This window comes from Falco rusticolus, chromosome 1 (genome assembly GCF_015220075.1).
Source record: "Falco rusticolus isolate bFalRus1 chromosome 1, bFalRus1.pri, whole genome shotgun sequence".
NCBI lineage: Eukaryota > Metazoa > Chordata > Aves > Falconiformes > Falconidae > Falco > Falco rusticolus.
The window spans coordinates 55,416,204-55,438,325 of record NC_051187.1 but is presented as its reverse complement, the minus strand read 5'-3'; the positions used below and the strand labels follow the sequence as shown (position 1 = coordinate 55,438,325).

Here is a 22,122-nt window from a genome sequence, read left to right as displayed (position 1 = left end):
ATGCAATTTACCTCATAATCTCTGAAGCCTTTTGAACGTACTGCTGTTCTCACAAATTTATTTCAAACCAGAAATCTGTCTTCTATGAGGAATTTTAAATTTTTTTCAAAATCATCAGACTATCTTGAGAACTAAAGCCTGTTTGTTGTCCAAAGAGACTCAGCAAAACTTAGGTGTTGAAGTGTCTAATTCAGCAGCAATCTGTTGAAAAAAATGTCCATCTATAGCCCATCTCATTTTCAGTGAGTTATTTTAGTTGCCCTCAATCTTGGGCAACTGAAAATATGTGGAGATGCATGTCATATGGCAGCTCAGCAGGGTCATATCCATCTTACTGACTCACAAAGAACATGGTAAATGGTGGAGGGTTTATAGCTAAATTTTGTAATACTACCCAAAAGAGAAAGGTCAAAATCCTAATGATCTGCTTATCTGATGTGGCAGTTATGAGACTCAAAGAGAAAAGATTTTGGAAGGAAGAGCAAAGCCCTAGACTGAGACAGAAGAGAGTCATCGGGTTGCCAGGATGCATTGGTTAAGTTTGCTGTACATCAGTCAAAATTATTTTGCATGTGCCAAAACTTGTTCTGTGATACAGCTATCTGACCTTCATAGACAAAATGGTAAATTCTGTTATCTGCGCTAAGTACTTTGTCACTTTTCAAACCATCCTCTTTTTAGTAATTATCATTTAGGTATTAAACTTGAAAGTACTGGAAATATGAAATCCAACTGGAAGTTGGATTGAAATATTGGATATACATTATAAATAAACCCATAAGAAAAATGATTCAGCATCTTCAAAAAATGGGTTGATCTAAACCCCAAATATTTTATTATCTTCTGGCTGACACCTCCTTGCAAAATAATCAGAATTAAAAACCCACTACCATTAATTGCAGAGACTATTATAATTCATATTTGGTTTGATATGGATATATTTTATTGTGAAAAACCTCATGAAGTATTTTACAACAACTAAGTCAAAAGGCTGTGATTTACCGAATACCATCATGGGAAAGAAACATAACTTATTAATAGTACATACTTTTGACTGTATTGATATTTACAAAGGACTAATACTTTTTCTAAATGAAGAATTTCTAATCATGGCTTGTATCTATCCTGACAAGTTTTTCAGCCTGAAATTGTACACAGATTTTTCTTCTTTCATCATCTGAAGCGCTAAGAAAGTTAAACTCAGAAAAGTCTTATAAACTGTCATCTTAATTTACCGTACCTTTCTGCATACTGTGTGTGGGGACATACATTCTACAGCTTTTGGTGAAAAAGACATCTTGTTCCATTCTTCAGTTATTTTTATCATCATACCACATGTCAAATTTGGACGATCTTTGGACATCCAGCCTATTTCTGCTAATTGAAACTACTGGAAGTAAAAAATATATGATCAGAAGTATAAAGAAAAATACTTACAAATAGGAAACTCTGGCCTTTTAACCAGAGTTAGCAAGCAGCTCCCATGTCCCTCTCCCAATCCTATCAGGCTTATTTGTCCATCCAGTTTCTTGGTTTCTAGAGTGATCAATTGGACAAGTAATTGTGCTACTACATGATATTGGAAAAAGGACTGGACTACAGCTGTTCCAAATATCCAGGTATTCACCTGTCACTGTCTTTGTTGCTACCTGAACGTTACAAATACATGAGTTAAAAAACCCAAAACGCAGAAGAGACAATCCAGGAGCCTACTGCTTAAGTCAGTCTTCCACATTTTACTACCTCCATTTTACTTCATTGATCTCATTATATGATATAAAATTTGAAAGGTCCATACAACTTACTGTTTTGTGCCAGAGCCTGAAGCAGACAGTCCAAGCATCCCTCCAAGCTATCTTCTGTGCTGTCAGTGGTTGTTATCTGCAGCTTTTTCAGGGCATCACTTAGATTATCTGCTTGGTAAACACCAAGAAAAGAGAAATCAGTGTCCTCATCAATTTGGTAACAGCATTATAGCCTTGAATGTAAATAGTTACTGTAAAGTCAACAAGATTCTGTAGCAATGAAGAAGGCATGTATGGTCTGTATTCTGAGGATATAAAAAGCCAGGAGTCAAAGTTTATAGATTAAATTAAACCTCTCAAATTTAGATATACCTTTATCATTCTGCATCTGAGAATAGGATGCCAACAGGCACTTTATGAAATGCCACTGAACAGCAATTTAGCCATCAATATTTTCTCGGCCTAGTTAATGCAGAAAACCAGCAGCTGTTTCTTTGCTTCTACCTTTGTGTGCGAGAAAAAAATACTATGGAAATAAGCACATCTTGATTTTTTTTCATCAATAAAGGGAAGCTAATTGAAAATGTCATTTTCTGTGTGCTGTGTAGGCTATATATTCAAAGATCCCTAAAGCTAAGCTTATAGCCTTTTAATCTGTTATGCCATTTTCCACCACAACGTGATAAGCACCACTGTTTATATGAACTGTGTTAACTCTTGAAATTCAACTGATCCATAAAAACATAAGGCTTCTTGTAGAAATAAAAAAGTTATTTTGTGGATTTCAGATAATTAAACAACTCTTCCCTCAAAAAAAAAACAACCCAACATCCCAATGCAAACCACATAATATAATTCTCAATAGATGCACATTTTTTTTCCCCGTAAAAGCTGAAGTAATATGACTGCTACCATTTCGAATATTCACAAGCAAGGTATAAGTGTTAGCAGCTGCAGACTGAGTTTCTTTGGTTTGCCTGCTGATGACTAACCTCACTCTGAATGGACTATCCTTCTAAAAAATGAGTGCTGATTCAGTTTCCATGCCAACTCTCTCGGTAAGCGGAAAGTGTTACTCAAAACAAATAATGTTGAATAGTGTCTAGTTGTCTCTTGTTCCCCAGTGACTAACCAAAAAGCCTTGACCCAAGCCCTACAGAACTGTAGGTACAGTTTCTTTGCAATGCATCACTGTATCTTCTACGCCTGAATGGCAGCCAGTGCTGCCTTAGAGCTTCACACCAATGTAGGAAGCCCCCTTCTTAGGCGAGCTGGCAGCTGCTGTGCTTTGCCTCCTCTTCACTTGCCCACATATGGCATGGTGCAAAGGACAGGAGGCATGGCAAGAACTTCCCTTTATTTGTCTGAGATACTGGCTGCCCAGCAGAGACACAGCAGCAAGCACCTCACGAGGAGACTGCATGCAATCTCACTCCTTCTGGAGCTGTTCTGCTGCTCAAAGCTGTGGCTTCTGTCCTACACCCATCTTTTATTAGCATATGCTTTTGAAGCCCAATATCCCATGCAGATAAAGGTAAGATGCTTCATTTTTTAAGTGCTCAGTATTTAGGTAAGAAATTTGTCATGAAGTTGTTTATCAGGCTGTTAGTTTTTCTATTAAGTAATGAACATGTTCCTAGCTACACTATAGCCAGGTATTCCATTACTCCTAAATGCAGTCAGCAGCATGCAGGCAACTCTGTAAAAGTTTCTGGGGCAGCTGCATGGTTGTGCTCCTTGAGATCTTAAACCTGCCTCCTTGCCACCTGTCCTCACTACACTGAACTGATACCTCCTGGAACAAGCTAACAAGAAAAAAAAGAAGAAAAGATTTATCATTTTCCCTTGTACTGACTTAACGTTACCCTCTAGCAGGCTTACTGCAGCACATTTATTGAATGACACTTAACCAACAGTAGAGCTGAGCATGCACTGAAAAGTCTCATGGTTTAAATTATTCAAGAAAGAATATTCAAAAGACACAGGTGTATGGTACCCAATGTCCAGCCCCAGTACTACAACAGAACATTGTACATTCCACCTCCTCTTAGACTTTTCTCAACCACCTCCCTCTCATATTTTTTTTTTCAGTTTTCCACTAGTATGGCACCAATTCTCTTCCATCCTACAGGCATCTCATGTCCCTGTATACTCACACACTCAGCTTTGATACTGTAGCAACCATTTCTAGTACAAGGACTAAATCTACTACATATATTAAAAACAGGGGTTCCTACAATCTGTGGAAGAAGAAAACGCATATGTAAGAAATTGACCTTCACACCAGATTTTGCAGACTGGAGAGAGGCTACTGTGATCAGATATCACACCAGACTTTATTTCTCTCTTACAGCCTCTTCTACCTTGCATGTGCCCAATATATCACTAGATCCCACTTATTATTTCATTGTGCAAAGAAACAAGTGCTTTACCTCAAATACTTGTAATTTCTTCCACTACATGCCACATCAGAACCTGCAACATAATTATGAAGGTCTTCCCAGACTTTTTTCCTACCTCCCCTTCCTGCTCAGTGCCAGGTTAAGTTCTTCTGGGGAAAGAGCTCACTATTTTATCACTATACAGTTACATATGATATGCAGAATGTTGTATTTTGGGCAAAAATTTCGAATGTGACTATCCAGATATTTTATTCCCTAAGACAACTAAATTTTTCATGGTACCAAGCATCTGCACATCCCACTGACATACATGGACATTTGACTTCAACTTTAGACAGACACTTCAAAAATAAATTGATGGGTTACTTTAAAAATATCTAATGAAACTATGTTGCAACAGGTGCCAAACTGCCATTTCACAAGATATGACTGGATACTATAGGTACTTCTAAAATGATAGTAGAAATTAAATTAGAAACTATATGCATAAAGTATGTTTCTAAAATAAATTACAATAATCCTTGATCTTCTAACAAGCCTACAATTCTAAATTTATTGCAGCTTGAGACTTATTCTTGTGCAAAAGGAGAAAACATAAGTAGGAATACTGCAGAAACAACAGACCTCCTGACACAATGTCAGAAGGCCACTGGTGCAGAGGAAAAAAACACCCTTCAGGAAAGACTTTATTTGCCCACTTTGATTCTTTCTGTCAAAGCCGATCTCCCTTCTAAACCGGGTCAATACTTTGAAAGATACATTTACTTCTGAAACCTGAGAATCTTGGACATATGCAAATACATCTTGAATAGATTCAGAGGTTGTTTGGGTTTTTGTTGTTGTTTGTTTTTTTTTCTGGTCTGAAAAGAACAAAACTTTACAGTTTGAGATGACACCGACAAGGATATTCAGAGAGGAAGAACTGTACTGTTCCAGTGGGCTCTTACCATATAATTACCCAAGGCTTCCTGACTTCTGCAGTTTCATATTTGCCCTGAACCTGTCATTTAGGGAAGAAGCTGCAGATGCTTGTCTTCCATGTACAAAAACCCTGTTGTTTTCTTATGATCGTCTCCTGCTTACCTTTCTATCTCTTACTCTCCTTCTACAGAAGCTGTTTTCAGCAGGCTTACTACTGCATAGGCTGATCAGATTCTAACAGACAAAACCCCATAGGATAAAAACAATATAAGGAATCTTTCTGGCTGAGTGTCAGGGAAATGTGAATTAAGTAGATTTTGTCAATGTGCAAGGTCATAAGAAAACTCACATTAGTTGGGAAGATCTAAGGGGGCTGGGGCAAGATCAGGATAGTAAAGGTTAGATAAGGCTAGTAAGGTTCCCTACAGCACAGTTGCTCAGTGATCTTTTATCAGGTTGTGAGTTTGTTAGGCATCGAGTCAGAAATTTAACAGAACTATCAGCTGTCTTGTTGATGACCCCAAACAGAAGGAGTTGCTCATACTTATACCTGGTTTACCAGATTGCTTTCAGAAGAATTAGTTCTCCTATCTAGACAGAAAGCCCTGAATCCCACAGACCTTAATCCCATATATCCTAATGACACAAACTGATAAGTCAGGAAGTGGAGTCTGGCAAGAGCTATCAGACCTGCCTGGCCCATTCCACCAATGGCTGCATTTTGTTTTCCCCTGATAACTATGCCTGCACAAGCACTCATACAAGTGAGGTGGTTTAAATACTATAGTAGCCCACATTGCTTTTGGTGGCACAGCATTATTACTATCTCTCACAAACTTTTGCTATCTCTTGCACAGGCTTTTTTACAGAGAAAAAACAGTCAGACACTAACGTAAGTGAATGCTTTAATATTCCATTTCATTTCACTTTACCCTTTCTTATGAGAGCTTTCCTTTGACTCATTCCTATTTTCAACCACTAACATTTTATACAGAAAACTGTTCTTTCATCTTGTAAAAATTTGGTAGTTGATCCATCTTGTTCAGGGTCAGGGCCACAGGAGTGGCACAAGCCTGAAGAGCAGGCCCAGAACAGGCAGAACCCGTAGTTCCCAGGACATTGAATAAACTGACAGGAATGCACAGGATGCATCCTTCTTGAATCTACATGACGAAAAGCTGAGAAACTTCCCCTTAGATACCTTGTCAGAAGATACCTAGTCCCATACAATAGTATATCTCCCTAGACATGCAAAATACCCCGAATACACAGCTTACTGAGGACAAAAGAACTTTATCCTCATGTTTAGGCCATTGCCAAAAAATACTGCAGCCCCTCCTTTCTTCACAGCAGCTGCCCTCAAGCGCTCCCAAGTGTACAGTGCTTTCTGTCAAACCACCCAAATTCACCATCTGAAACAACTCTCTGATCTTGCCCCTGCCCCCTTAGATCTTCCCATCCAGGAAATTTTGAAACTTGGCATCTAATCAGGACATAGGTATATGCTGTCAGAGGCTGGTGGTAAAGAATTAGGTTTTGATAAGTAATGCCAGGAGAAACTTAGCTGGCTATTGTCTCCTAAAAATGATAGAAGTAACAGTGCCCTTCAAATAGCAAAGGAAGTCCAGTGTGACTCAATGGATTCCCACAGCATTTTACTCATCTCAGGAATAACAAACAGGTGGGCCCAGGAGGAGCGGGTCCTTACAAATGCAGCATTTCACACACTGCCAGGGCACACCTGGGACAACCCGAGTGTGAACCACACCTGACACACAGACTGGGTTAGCAACTGCTGGACATAGGCAGGAGATGGATCTGCATCTGCTACATGAACCTGTGCTCCATCTTGCTTCTTTGCTACATAATGGCATTGCAGGCCAGAGCTGGGAGACTGAGATGCTGGCCATCAAAGCAAGCAAATGCCCTTTTTCCTTACCATGCCCTCTTGTGCCTGGTTGCTGTGGAAATTTAGGCTACCTGAGAATTACACTCTATTCTGCAGACGTCATTCAGTCAGCAATGTCAGAGAAGGATCTCCAGGTGCCAAGAAACACGTCTCAGAAAGCTGACAAACAGGCACAGGCGCTGTAGCCACACTGGTTGTATCTGGAGGTGGCTCTCCTCACTTATCATCATTTGAACAAGATGCTTTTGGCTGCACTGGTGCTCTTGTACATAACCTTTCCAAGCAACAACCTGGCATGGGATTCCTCTTTGACCCTTACAGATGTTGCTTCTGTGAGTTATGCCACTAGTGGAATGGGCAGTCTGAAAGCATTCCTGTTCTCTTGAGACTCTGAAGGGACACAGCATCTCTCCAGGGTGAATGGATGTAGCATGAGCCACAGGATGCTGTTTCTGCCTGCTCTGCTGCCCTGCAAGACATGTGCTGGCAGCCTGGGGCTATTCCTGGCTGAGGTCACCTAAACTGTCTGAGGATGCACAGCCAGGAGACCTGGTAAGAACAGAACAGACCAAATGGTCTAAGACAATTCAAAGGTCAACAGCTTTGTTGGGAAACAAACAGGAAATAGAAAACTATTTTGCTACTGTTAAATGATCACTATGTACTCACATTTTTAATACAGCACACAAGTCTAGGCACCTTGTGCTGCAAATGACATGCTGCAAAACTAGAAAAGGCACAGATATGTCTGAGCAAAGGTAAGGAACAACTACTTGTTATAAAGTTAAATAGGCAAGGACTCATTCTGAAAAAAAACCTAATTTTTTTTTTAAATCTGGGTAAAAGATGATCCAGATGTATGTAATCATGAATAGGACTAAGGTAATGAAAAGAAAGCTAGCATTTACTGTTTCTTCTAACACAAAAACTAGAATACCAAAATGAAATTGTCAAGCAACTTAAACAGGACAAAGTATATTTTCACACCACGCGTAATTAAACTGTGGAACTATTAAGAGGCTGGAACTATAAACAGATTCATTTAATTTATTCAATCAGAAAAAAATTACAAGCAAAATAAAGTTCATGCTTGGCTATTAATACTATGATATGCACAAAACTTCTGGAAGTTCTCAAATGTTAGATTACTAGAAATTGGGAGAATTATCACCCTGTACTTACCTACCTCCTGTCCCTGTCCCTGCCCCACCCAGTGTTTTCCCAGACATCAGCTACTGGTCATCCACTGTCAGAAATAGGATAACTGGGTGCGCAGACTTTCGGCTACAGGTGGGCCATAGAGTACTTGCACTGTCACACTGCACCTCAGTGCTCGAGTTCACCAAGAAGGTGGCCAACAAATCTCCCCACGTGTTTGGACTTTACTGGGCCTTCTGTTTGGATCCAGCAAGCTGGAAAAGATTTTGGGTTCCGTGGTTTCTTCACAGCCAGTAAGGTAATTCCTGTGTTATCGGCTGCATCTTTGGTGCTGAACAGGTCCTGAGGCTGATCCTGGCCCTAAACCAGATTAACACTTAAATCCATGAATCCAGGTATCTTAATCAGGGAGGATTATTTTTTTTTTTTTTTTAAACAGAAATCCTGCTTGTTTGTTTCTGTCCTAACATCTTCACTGAGGTGGGTTAATATTTTTGTTTTCCAACTGATTTTACTAGTTCTAGAGAAATACTGCAAGGCTTTTACTGCAACCTGTTTGTAACTTAGGTACATTTGCTCTACTTTTCTAGTATAGTAACTAATTTTAATGAGAGTGACTATTTTTGTTAACAGTTCAGCTGCTTCATTCTTAAACACTTTCTGAATCTTAGATATATACCATCTGGCCTTAGAGACTTGTTACTCTTTCATTTATCTGTTTGCTTCTGCATCTGTTTTTCTCACACTTCGATCCCTCACGAAGCTTCATTTTTATTACCTGAAAATACTGACACGCTATGACTCGCTGCCACCTGAGCAGTAAACTACCTAATTATTTTTTGTAATTATCAGGTCAGCCTATACATGCTAACAACTACTTAGTTTGTATTCAAAATCAGGACAGAAACCTAAAACAAACCTGAAACATCAGCTGGCATTCAGTTCACTTGGAATCTCTTGCCAATGCAAAATTTTCATTTTGCTGTGGAATTCTTGTTCATTTTAAGCAAAAAGAGTAGTGTGGTGGTGGTTGTTTGGTTTTTTTTACTACTTCTGAACTCCCTCAATAACATGTCTGTAAATAGAATTGAAAGGATCAACCCTAAAGATAACCAGAAACAGATATTAGCTAAATTGACTGTTCTCTTGTTTTCTGTTTTGGTTTCTTTGCTTTGGGGGAAATTTGAGATCTTTGAAAATAATTATCTCTATGATTTTTACTATAGTCACAGATAAACAAAACATTAATACAAACACATTTACACTATTGCATAGTATATTGATCTGTAGCTGCTGTAATTGGTTTCTGTATGCTAATGATCCTTTCCCTATTATTTAAATCCTGACTTTCAAAGGCTAGACTATAAGAACAACATTTCAGAAGACTTTGCAGAGTCTTGGAAGATTTTTATCCCTTCCCTGGGAAAATGTGTACAGATTTAGTTACCTTTATATTTCATCATTAAACACTGAAGATCTGGAATTGTCTTACGGTCCAAAGAAACCGATTAAAATTCAGTGAAATCAACATAACTTTTACTGATTTACAAAAAGCCCTAAAAGGTCTTGCTTAACACAAGTCATAAAAGAAGGACGAAATGGATTTTTTCATAAATAAAAAAGAAATATTATTATTTGATAATCTATACTAGATTAATTTCATTTTAAAATCAGCTAATGATAAAAAAAGTAATTATTTCAATGAAAGACATAGAGGTTCTCAGCTTATGGAAAGATCTTTTCTAGTACTCTGTTACTAGGTCTAGTAAACAAAATCATGCACAAGATGGCTACCAATTTGTAAGGAATTACATTTAAATGACAGGTAACTGCACATTTTATTTTCATACAGATTATTTTCTCCAGGTGCCTGATCTTCACCAGGCTATGTTACAAAAACCCAGGAGACATGCAGGGTGTAACAGAAAATACTAATTGGAACCTCTGATGGACAAAAGCCTTTTAAATTCTCACTGGATCCTTAGTAAGCAAGAAAAACACAACATCATCTGCAATCAAAACAATTTACATCAGTGGCTTTATTCAATGCTCTGTTATAAAACTGATAATAAACACTGTAAGATGACTGTTTTATCCTAAATGATGTGTTGTATTAAGGTCAGCCAAATTTCAGAGAAAAATGGTTTGGGTGCTGATTGGAAGAAAAATGTCTTATCATCTCTACCCTAAGTAGTACATAATATTGCTCTGTGTCATCTGGTTTAATTCTCACATGTTCATATCACTCTTTTTATAACTACATACATTTAATAAAAATGTGTTACTTTCATAAAAAATTCAAATAGATATATCGCTTTCATCAAATTTCATGCATATCTCAGTTGATTTCTTCAGAGTCGCCCTACTGAATAGATCTTAGCTTTTTCCCTTACTTTTAGAAAGACAATCTTTAAGGTTTTTTTTCTCTCCATATTACTATTCAGGGTACTTGCATTTCTGGAAAGCAGCATCAGAATTTTGAACATAGAGGAAAATCAAAGTTCATTGCAGCAATTTTTCCATATGAAGAAAAAAGGCTAAGGCAGGGCATCTGCCCAGTGTCCTTACAAAATAAAAATGTCCTTTGACACTTCAGCTATTGCCAGCAACAACACAGAAAGAAAAGCTGCAAGACAGTCAAAAGCCTAACTTTAGCATGTTGGGGATTTGCGTAGTTCTTATCTGCCTACTTAGGTTATGTGGAGTCTCTAAATCTCTTCCAAGGAAATCCGTACAGGTAATGTAGCACAGCAGAAGCAATCTTCCTAACCTTCCTCCTGTATTTACATGAAAAAAAGTACCAATCCATCTCCCTGGTAAAGAGATTACACCATCATCAGAAATAATAGCTCAGGCATAGATCCAAGTCAAAAACAAAAGAAAAATTATAAAATGTGTATCGCAACCTAAGCGTTCAAACAATGAGTCCTGTTAAGGCTCAACTTTTTTATAGCCTGAGAATATATCTAATGCAGGAGACAAATACCTGTGCATTGTGGTGTATATGGATTTTTCTTCCTCTGTGTAACATCTAACAAAAATGCAATGTTATTTAATAGATAAAATGTTCTCACATTGACAGATTGTGTCAAAACTATGTTACTATGTTAGCCATGCTGTGCAGAAGCACTACGGCCAGGGGCACTGCTGCCTCTAGACAAATGGACTGAACAGGTGGTTTAGAAAAAAGGGAAACACAATTAAGGATTTGAAAGCAAGCTGTGTAAGTACACCAATGCACACCTCTGCTTGCTGGGTGTGATGGGTGTTATGCTTCTTCTTCCTCCTGCTTCCCATAGGTCTGATCTGTAGCAATATAATACGTGACAGCTCATGTGAAGAGCGCTTGGGAGCTGAAGCTCAAGCTGCAGGTATCCTTTCTTTCAGCATTGCTGGTCTCCCCGTCAGTCCCTACTGAAGAACAAGGGAGTGGCCACAAGAAGTAGACAGGTTTCTTCCAGGATGTAAGGTACTACAGGCTGCTTTGCGAAAAAGCCAACCAGCTGGCTGCTGTATGTAGTCACAGCACTTGATTCACAAAAGAGACAGCCTCTTTCTGTTGTTAACTAGCTTCTGATTTTTTAGCCCAAACTATAGAAATGAATTGTTTGGTTTGGTGGCCTCCCACAACAGCTCCCAAGAACAGTTCAAATTATGCAACTCCCAGGTCATCAACTGTCACAATATTATCATGTGTTATCTGGCATTTCTCCAAAGGCATGGCTCTCAATGAGTCTCAAATATCTGAGAATTACCAGGTTTCATTTCCCAATATGCATTTTTTAGCTCTCACATTTGGGAAAAACCCAACAACCTGAAAACATGAACTAGATAACAGAAACAAACTAAAGGCTTATTCTTTACAAAATAATCCCACTGATTAGTTTTTTTTATGTTTTGCTCATCATTCAGCATTTTCAAATTCCATTGTGGGTTTTTCCCACAATTATACCCACGCTTGTCAGTTTCATTAAGTTGCTTAGATATCAACAAATACTATTACTAATGTAATCGCCCAAATAAGTAAAATATGTATCTAAGCAAAAGTTGCATGTATTCCATGTTATAAGAGCTCTTTCCAAGGGACCCCTATCTCTTTAAGGACAAATGGTCTGTCAAAGAACAACTACTTAATGTCTTCTCTTATTCTCATTCCTGGCATGTGGTTCTAGTCTTATTTACCAGATACTGTTAAAAAATCCTGTTCTGAAAGATTACTTACTTTCTCATTGGCAATTACACTATTAGTATCATTACCTTATGTCATAGTATTTCAAAAATATTAATATGCTTATTTTCACAGGGTGTTTATAAGGTAAGATGGAATCAATACACTATGTGACTGAATGGGAGAACTGAAACTTGAAAATTTAAGGTGAAAAGTATTTGTGTGGGAATTTGGGGTTTCCAACATGAGACAGCTCCTGATTTTCAGGTTCCAGAGTTACTGCACATTCTGGATTCCTTTGGAGTCTTCAGATGCAGATATGAGTTTTCCTCAGCACTTCTGTAAAGCAGACTGCAACACACCATGGGTAGGTATCAGGAAAGCATGAGATATGTGATAGATTACCAGGGTTATTTTTGGTTTGAAAAATTGTCTACCATATTTTCCCACAGAAACTGTGTGTCATGAGGGAGAGAGGGATCCAGTTCTTTGTAAGAACATTCAACTATTAACTGTCAAGACCAATTATTCTCTATACATGTCCACTCCTCCTTAATTTATGACATGGCTTCCAAGCACTGCAACGGTCCTTGAGGCAACAGAAGGTCTCTGTCACCAGATTATCCTGGATTGCTGCCCACCCTATGCACAGAATGAGAAATATTTTGTGGGGAAAAATTGACAGGACCAAAAAGTCTCTTAAACAGCTACTGATACTTCAGACAATAGTCCAAACCTGTATTTTGCTAACACTAAAACAAAAACCAACCAAGAAATGAAAATGGACAGCCTAAAGCAGACACTTGACATAGAATATAGCTCTTCCTGAAGAGTCAGTAAATGACTGAAACAGATTTTTTCAAATAAAGGGGTAACCTTCATAACAATCAATGCTATTATTCCCTACAATGCTATATTACATATAAATAGACAACCATACAGAGCAGGACTATAGAAAAGAAAAACTTGTATGTGTATGCACACACACGAAACTAGCAGGGCTTGCATCTGCTTACTGGCTCTTTTTTTCATTCATGTTAGCTGTCTTTTGTCCTCTTTCTTTTCCCTTCCTCTTCTGCCCCTCCAGATGATTTCTGCCTGAAGCATTTTTTAACCTCACAAGCAAGAGAGACTTTGTCAAGACAGCAAGAAAAGAGAACAGGTGATAAAAAACAAAAGAAAATTAATCTACAGAAATAGTACAGTCTAGAAACAGCACATTTAACACTGTTAGCTCTCTCAGCCTGATCTTTTCTTTGGGATGATCTCTGCCCATGGTACTGCATATAACCTTTTCTGACCATACTTGCTCTAAACGTCTTGATCCTAATGTCATTCAAGTTAAGTGACTGCAGATGGCAAATGCTAATCTAGACACTACAAAATCAAGTAAGAAGAAAGCACTTTCCTAAAATGTTTTTTAATTTTCCTTTAAATTATTCCATTTACTATATTAGAACAAGCACTGATTTAATAGATATATAATATTAGAACAAACACTGGTGTGTTTTTTCCTCGCATAATTTAAAGGGGCTCCCAATTCACTATACTTTTTCCAGGTTCTGTACAAAATATGACTTGATAAGCAACAAAGTAACGCATATGCAATGCCAGAAGTTTATCTGAATGGGCCTTTGTAGGATGCTATAATGCAAGATAATGATTCAGATTTGAATTATACATTTCTAATCTACGTAACAAGGTTGATCTACTGTTAGATCTTTCAATAAACTAGTTAAAATGACTTTTTCCTCTTGTAATGATACTGGGCCTGTCATCTTCTCCTACCTGAAGAGTATAAACACAGCTGAGGCTTTAACAAAATAAATACATAAATAAATAAACTAAAACCAGGCAACACAAGGCTGAGGATACAAAGTTCCAGGACTAGCAACAGTGCTGAAGAAGAAGCTCAGAAATACTCTGATTTACTTCAACAAGCTCTGTATCTGGTCTTTGGCCTACACTATGCAAGTAAGTACATATAAATTATACAATATAAGTACAAAGTACAATATCTGTCATAACTATACTTATGCTACCAGTTTGAGTTATTGAACAAATACAGGATCTGATTCTTACAAAGCCCTCAGCCTCATCTTTCACCAAGCAACAGTGAAAATTTTGCCTAAGATACCCAGGCTCAAAATTAGTACTGCTAACTCTAATTGTATGTCACATCAGTCTTCTTCTGTCAGATGTTATGAAATACTAATCTGCAACACAGCACGCTTCTAGCTCTCCCGAGTTCCTCAGAAACCTTGAATATGGAAAGGAAGCACTTACAAGGCACAAGGCAAACAAGGAGTCCAGAGTGTGTTACAGGTTTTGTTCCTTTGCTTCTTAAATTGTCTGGTTTGAAGGTAATCCTGCACTTGACCAGAGACAATGGAGATTCTTAGTTCTCAGCCATTTCTAACTTAACAATACACCCATGAGGATGCTAGAAAAGAAGAATTTACATAAATTCACATGGGTTTATATGTCTACCAGCATCCTTAAATGGGAATCTGACATCAATACTGTCAGTGGTTATTGATGTCAGAAATCAAGGTAATTTTAGTAATGAAGATATTTTGTATTCTTTCTTATAAAAATACATTAATCAAGTCTATTTATTAAAAGGCTGTTTCTAAATTCTGCTTTTAGTATGACCACTAATTGTACATATGAAACAATCTTTTTATAATTCACTAAAAAGTTGTGATATTTAAATTACCGTACATCTTATATCTCTTTTCTTACCCACCTTACAGAAATGACACCCTCTGAAGCAGTCAGCATCTTTGCATTAAAGGAAGGTATATGTGTAATTTTGCGTAGTAGGAAAAAACATCAAGCTTTCTGACACATTCTACAAGTGTTGCAAATATAGTAAGTTAATAAACAAAATCTCAGCCCTTGTCCTGTTGAGTGTTAATAAAATTCCATCTGGTCACTTAGAAGCTGTGCCAACATTACCACACAAAGAGCCTTTGAGCTATTTGAATGTTCAAGAGTCACTTGACAGGTTTTTTATTTACCTTTTTTTTTTTTTTGTCAAATATGCACCTAATAGTGTACAGATGGCTAGGTTTTAACAAGTTTACTTGCATGTAAACTTGACACTAACCTTGAAAGTAAGCTGCTGAGGTTTGGCTTTGGGTTGTTGCTTTGGTTTGTGTATTTTTTTTTATAGCATTTAGGATTGTTCAGTCTACTGCTGCACCAAGTTCCTTCTTAGGCAAATACAAAGTGAAAGTGAAAACTTGGTGCCTAGTTGTTCTAAAACCACAAGCATAGTAAGGATACGCTCAGCCTGCTCAGAGCCAATGGAATGGGAGGAGGTACAGGGAGTTAAAGGCACCGTAGAGAGCAAATTAAAGGAATGTTCAGTGACAAAAATATTCACGGGGGAAACAAATCTCAAGAACTGCTCTGAGCAATGAGAGAGATTTTGGCAACAGATGGGTACTATGTTCAGTGTGTATTAAGTATGTATCTTTTAGTGCCAAAATCAGTTACAGAATTATTCTCTAGTCACTGTGCTAATATATGGGTATTTAATAGAGAAAAACAAACCCCATACTGTAACTTATATTCAAATTTGCCTTGGAAAACTGAAATTGATTTACCAAAAAAACCCCACCCCCAAATAAAAAATAATGTCCTGAGCAACCTGATCTAGCTTCAAAGTTAGCCCAGCTTGGCACAGGAAGCTGTATTAGGTGACCTCTTATGTCCCTAATTACTTTTCCGTGTGATGCTATGAGTCTATCTGATAAGGATGTATACATCATAAACACACAGCACTGAATTGCTTGGCCTGGTCTACAGCCTTCAATGCAAAATAACTACTAAAATAATCACAGTAATAGCCAAATTATCAGGGAGGAATCAAAGCATTGCAAGACTGGCAGAATTAATCTAGGTGATCCACTTCTGCACTACATTGAGTCAAAACAGACAGATAAAACAACACTGAATGTCCCACCAGACTCTCAGCTAGGAGATCAGTTATCTGGGATGCGAGGAATACAGTGAGACAAAAACGCTATTCAGTTATAAAAAGTGGTTTAGTAACACTCCCTCCTCATTCCTATCCCTCCACACTTTTTAACTGAATCAAGTACAAAATCTGCGAATTAATGGGATTAATTTTTATCTTAAATCTCTGTAGGATAAGCACTCAGAAGACAGATAAGAGCCTGATTCTGTCACTACTTATCTGTGAGTAACTTTTTCATTCTTGCTGGATTATTTTTGTAAGTCAGTCTTCCACATGTGCATAAACACTTGGAGGTCCTGATACGTAATGAGATACTAAAGGGAATAAAACTGTAAAAATAAAGACTACTTTTATTGTTGTTTTAATTAATTTGTGGGCAATTTGACAAAATTGATTTTTTTAAAGGATTTTGCTTTGACATACTCTTTCAGCTCTTGGCTGTGGACTTAATTAAAACTAGCTACTCCAATCTTCAAAGCCATAACATATATGATTAGGACCCAAAAAGAAAATACTACAGAAAATAAAACTGGCCTGAGCAGTGGAAAAGTAGATATCTAGGAAAAGCTGTGAAACTTTAAGAAAAGGCTATAATAGACCTAATAACAGAACATAACAATGTTTCTACATGTTCTATAATTACTTAGAACTACATTTTTAAAGGTATCTTGGCACCTTAAATGAAGTTGTCATTGAAAATTAGCAATTTATGTAACATGCTTTTGTACACCCGGTCTGAAATCTTACATTTTTAATCAATTAATAACTTCTCTTTTTTTTTTGCTACTGTCTTTTTGCATGTGATTATGGATTTAAATTGTTGTACCTGTCTGCAAATGTATACCATTCTAGGAAGAAGTCTGGACCTTGAACATCTTTCTGAATGGTAAGCCCTTTAAAAACTCTTGAAATACGGAGACTTAATTTCCCAGTCCTTTTCCAAGCTAAGAAATGGTTTTGTTTTCTGGATCTTCAAGCAGCTTATTTTAAATTCAAGGCTGATCAGAGCACTCCAGCAACCCATTTTCTCCTGGTCCAGCAACGGCAGTTGCTACCATGGTGTCCTGTGCGGATATAGTTCCCTTAGCGTGTTAGCTCTGCGAGAAACCACCCTGACACAGAATCTAACGTTAGACACTGAAAGGCTGAGGGCTCGCAAGCACACTTCAACAAAACCTCAGCAAGGAGAGTAAATGTTTACCTTGATATAATTATAAAGGTCACTTTGTACAGAGATACAAATGTAAAATAATACATCTGCCACTGGCAAAATAAAGCTTAGAAACAAATTAAAGAGACTCATAAATAGCTTAGCTGCTCCTAATTAAAGACATAAGATGTTCTGTTACGCAACGACACTCATGCAAGTTCCATTTTCCTTCTTGACAACATGAAACATATCCTAAACCAACTGATCCACTACACCTGTCCCCACAGTTACATGCAGTTTTCCCGCAATTCTCTATCCCAGCAGAAGACCAGAGCTGCAGCCTCTGCATCTCGTCAGAATGGGGGACTTCACAATGATGTCCCAAAGGGCACCTGTTCCTTAGATTGGAAGTCTTAACAGTGATTTATGCTGTTCCCCAGAGAACTTTCAAAATCTGCTTTTAATTTGTTTTTATTTAATTTTCCCCAAAATAACTACTTTTAATCACAAACTACATGATAATTACAAACTATGCATGAAAGCTTTCAGCCCTGAAAATATATTGTTTGAACCCGATGAGTGTCTGCAAACAAGTTCATAATGGAAATGACCTGCCATTTGTGCTATTGTTTGGTTTTCAATGAAAGTTTGTTAGAAAGAGATCAGCTGCAAATCTAATAAGTGACTCTAAACCCCCTTATTTACAAGTGTCTTTCAATGGAAAAATCATATGATAAGTACTTGTTTGGCTCTATTCTCCTACTACAGTTACTCTCAGCAAAACATTTTTGTCCCAAGGAAGGAAGAGAGGGAAAGACTATCACATAAGAATGTGTCTTTCCTCCTAAAAACACGATTGTTAAAACCTGTAATTCAAAAATGTCCTTTAACCATAGAAGGGCTGATAGAAGTGTGGCAGTCTCCTCGTGCCTTGGAGAAAAAGGCTTTCGATGTTCTCTAATGTCAATGAAGGATATGAAGGAAAACAACTCAATCCTGAAAAGCACTGCTTCTTGGCTGGTGAGATTGTCTGATGTCACTAGTTCTTCAATTTAGCAGTTTAGCACAAATTACTAAAATTGCCCCAAATCAACAATGTACACTTTGTAGGCAGATTGTGGTGCCTACATATTGTAAATTGAAGACTGGGTTGTCAGTATCATTCATCTATAAGAATTTAGGGCCAAAATGTACTCTAGAATTTGTTTTTATAGGTATTATGTTCTGCCTTAAACCTGGTGTTACTAAGATTAGTAGACATCTGTGGTTAATCTCTCTAGTGATAAATATTTACCTATTAATGCAGTTATTTGTTCTCACTTTGGAATGCCTAGGATGTAGAGCATCAATAAAAACACTGCAGTGATAGGATCAGATGCTCTCTAGAGGAAAAGAATTTAACTGACTTTTCATGTAAGACTGACATAAAACTGCATAATCAGATGGCAAAATTAAAATGGAGCACAAAATGCTTAATATAACCGTTTTTTAAAGAAATATTTCCACAAAACGCACTAGTATTCTGCATAACTGCTGCAGTTATAAGTGATTATTAACCTCTGCACAGCATTTAAGAGGTTTATTTAGTAAAAATTATACAACAGTGACAATGCAGTAAACATGATAGTGATGTTCTGAGGCAGCACATTACAGTACATATGCACAGCTGGGTAAATCATAAGCCAAATGCTATAGGCCTCAAGTATTACTTCAAACCACTGCAATAAACATTTCAATGAATGGGAAGATGCAATACGTATCCCACTGAAAACATGGGTTTGGAGAGAGAAAAATCTAACAGTGTAAAATCAAATGAAAAAAAAAATCTTCAAAAGAAAAGGCTACTTTATCTGTCTTAAATCTTGTGACTCTTAATTAAACTATTATTCCCCCAATCTGCGATTAGCTGTGTTTGGACAACATCACAAAAACAAATTAAATGCTCCCAAGACAGACGTATTTGTACAAAGCTCAATAAGAAAGGCAACCAAGACTTTAATTTTTTTTTCCAAAAGAAATGTATTTTTAAAAGACAAAAAAATTATGCAAAATGCCACTTGCTATATTAAATTACAAGTCATTTATTTCCCCCACAAGCAGGATCTGTCTGCGTTGCAAAGTGGAGGAGTGCTTTGCTTTCTCTGCTTAATAACCATCTCTCAGACTAAATAGTCATATGGACAGAATAAAGGGTCAGGTTCTGCATACAACCTGCAGGTCTCAAGAAGGAAGGGTAGAGCTAATAACAGATGGGGAGGACAAACAAGTCCTTGGAATATGTTTCACAAGGGATGCATGGTTCTGTGACAGCTGGGTACAGTTGCAAATGCTATGGCCCCAAAAACAAGAATGTCCACTGTACTCTCAAAGACATCCCTCTGATGACCAAGCAGATCTTGACTGACCCTTAAATCACAAGGGAGGAAAAAATAATAATTTAAAAATCACATTTATACACAGAGGAGACTCTAGGAAGCCTAGCTCCCATGGTCTCATTCACATGTCACAAAATTCTGGAGAAATTTAACCTTTTTGCCTTTGAGGTTCCACATGCATTCAGCTTAAGCCTAAATGCAGAACTCTCCTAGTCCTCTCAGGCAGCTTAATAACCAAAATAATGTATTAGCATTATCACGATCTCTGAGAGAGTGACTCTTCCTGTCCCTTCTTCGAATGTGCCTCATACACAAAGTCAACACAGGAATTCTTGGTGACAGACACTAGCATCCAACAGAAAGTAGGTGGCAAAAATGTGAAAGTGACTTTTGCACATTAGCCTAAACATGAAAAGAAACCAATTGCTTTCCTCAACCTGAAAGGATTTAAACACAATTTCCCAGAAACATACTCAAATCAGATTTTTATATTTTCCACGTGAGGACTGAAACACCATGTACTTCTTCTATTGAGATATATTTTATATTAAGCAGTCATTGCATAAAACAAATGAGCAGTCACAGGAAGAAGTGCTGGAACTGAACAATTCCACCTTTTGAAAAAAGCCTTGACTAACAGGCTATGAACACATACCACTATTAGGTCTGTCTGGTTTTCTGGTCTGTTTGATGGCGCAGCTTCACTTTCAGGCAGAGAAAAAGCCTGGACCATTCGGCTTCCTGCGTAAACATGTGCCTATCCCAAGGAAGGTAAAGGTGGTAACCCAGTTGTGTCTCTTCTTCCACTCACATTTGAAAAGGAGAAATGAAGGTTCAGAATTTAATAGAAAAGGTGCAGGCATCCACCCCTGAGAAATAATTCCAGGCCCTGGGCTTAAGGCAGAAATTTTGCTGATCAGAAAATGGTATGCATATTAATGACGGGTGGTTTCCTGCTGAGCTTGGTAACTGATCCCACTCTGAACATTTCGGGCACTGTTTGCTTTGGGAGATAAAACTCCTGGCTCAGGTGTCTGAATGCCATGCTGGGAACCAGCACCTAAAATCCAGAGCGAATGTGTAACGCAGTTTGTCCCTAACCACCTGTCTGCAGAGAAACTTCCACTGTAGTCAGTCCATATTTCAGGATATTCATGTTATTTATTTTATGCCATTTTCAAACGTGGTCTCAGAGAACTGTATCGCTGTTAACTGCAGTTGTGCTCTTACACTGGTCTATAATGTCAGTAGACTACCCAACATAGGCAGACTCCTAGAAGGACTGAGCTACTGATCGACTGCCGGTGCTTTTGCCATTAGGGCTGAAAGATGCAGGGACACAGCATGATTTTCTGAGAGGTGATTTCCTGACCAGCTCCTGCACGTAGCAAGGATGCTGTAGCTTGTAGCATAACTGAGTACAGAGGAGTAATTTATGGACTGCTTGACAGTCAAGAGACACTAAGAATCTTTGTAAGTCTGTCTATAGCCTAAAAAACTCCCATGTGCCCCAGCCCATTATCCACTAGGCATCTTGCACCAACATCAAGGACCAGCACAGTCCTCTCTATATTGTACATTCATAGTGTTTGTGCCAAGGAAATTCCTTTTGGTCAGCATATATAACTCCCACAGATGCCAGCCACAAAGGAACCACAGTTGAGGGAAGAATCTCTCCTTTTAAATTTTCCAATTATGTTTTTTTCTGAATCTTTGTTTTCTCAACTGTTATGGTCCCTTGAAAGCAGAAGGAAGGGGAAGTGGAGAAAAGAACAGTTCAGAAGTTGTCACACCTTACAGGGGGAAACTTTAGAGACACATTTCATGGAGTAAATGTGTGGATTATGCACAAGCCAAAAGCTGCTGTCAATTTTAACTACTGTTGATACGCTGAGTTTTTAATCAAATGAGGAAAAGACCAGAATGCTTCTGTATCAGCAGGCATAAATCAGTGCAGCTTTGTTGCTAGCCATATTCCATTTACTTCCAGAGGCTGCGCATAAGAATAAAAATTTTAAGAAGCATTACCAGGTTTAATATCCATCCTTTCCATTTTATTAACACACAAAGCCTCACGTGGAGTGTTACTGAGGTTATATTAATTAATTCAGTCAGCAATTGATTCTTAAAGCAATATTTATCAGGAAAATTGCTAATGTTTCAGCTGTCAGCACAAGACAAAAAGAAGTCTTTCTTCTTCCTCACATCCCACTGAAACAGGCAGCTAGGCACAACAAGTAGTAGTTGGTAATTTCAAATTCCCTACAAATCTAGCAGATGACAGGACATGCATAGTTCCATCTAGA

General features: G+C 37.8%; 1 protein-coding gene across 4 annotated transcripts in view; it reads right to left on the bottom strand.

Moving 5' to 3' along the window:
* RAP1GDS1 (Rap1 GTPase-GDP dissociation stimulator 1) overlaps positions 1-22,122 on the bottom strand; it is a 101,355-nt gene that overhangs the window by 64,285 nt on the left and 14,948 nt on the right. For 2 of the 4 annotated variants that reach the window (XM_037379749.1, XM_037379778.1), the window contains exon 2: positions 1,806-1,916. In XM_037379749.1, the coding sequence (XP_037235646.1) occupies positions 1,806-1,916 (111 nt within the window). Of the gene's footprint in view, positions 1-1,240; positions 1,391-1,805; positions 1,917-22,122 lie in introns of those variants that run through there. The other 2 variants (XM_037379769.1, XM_037379760.1) reach the window with 2 other exon arrangements.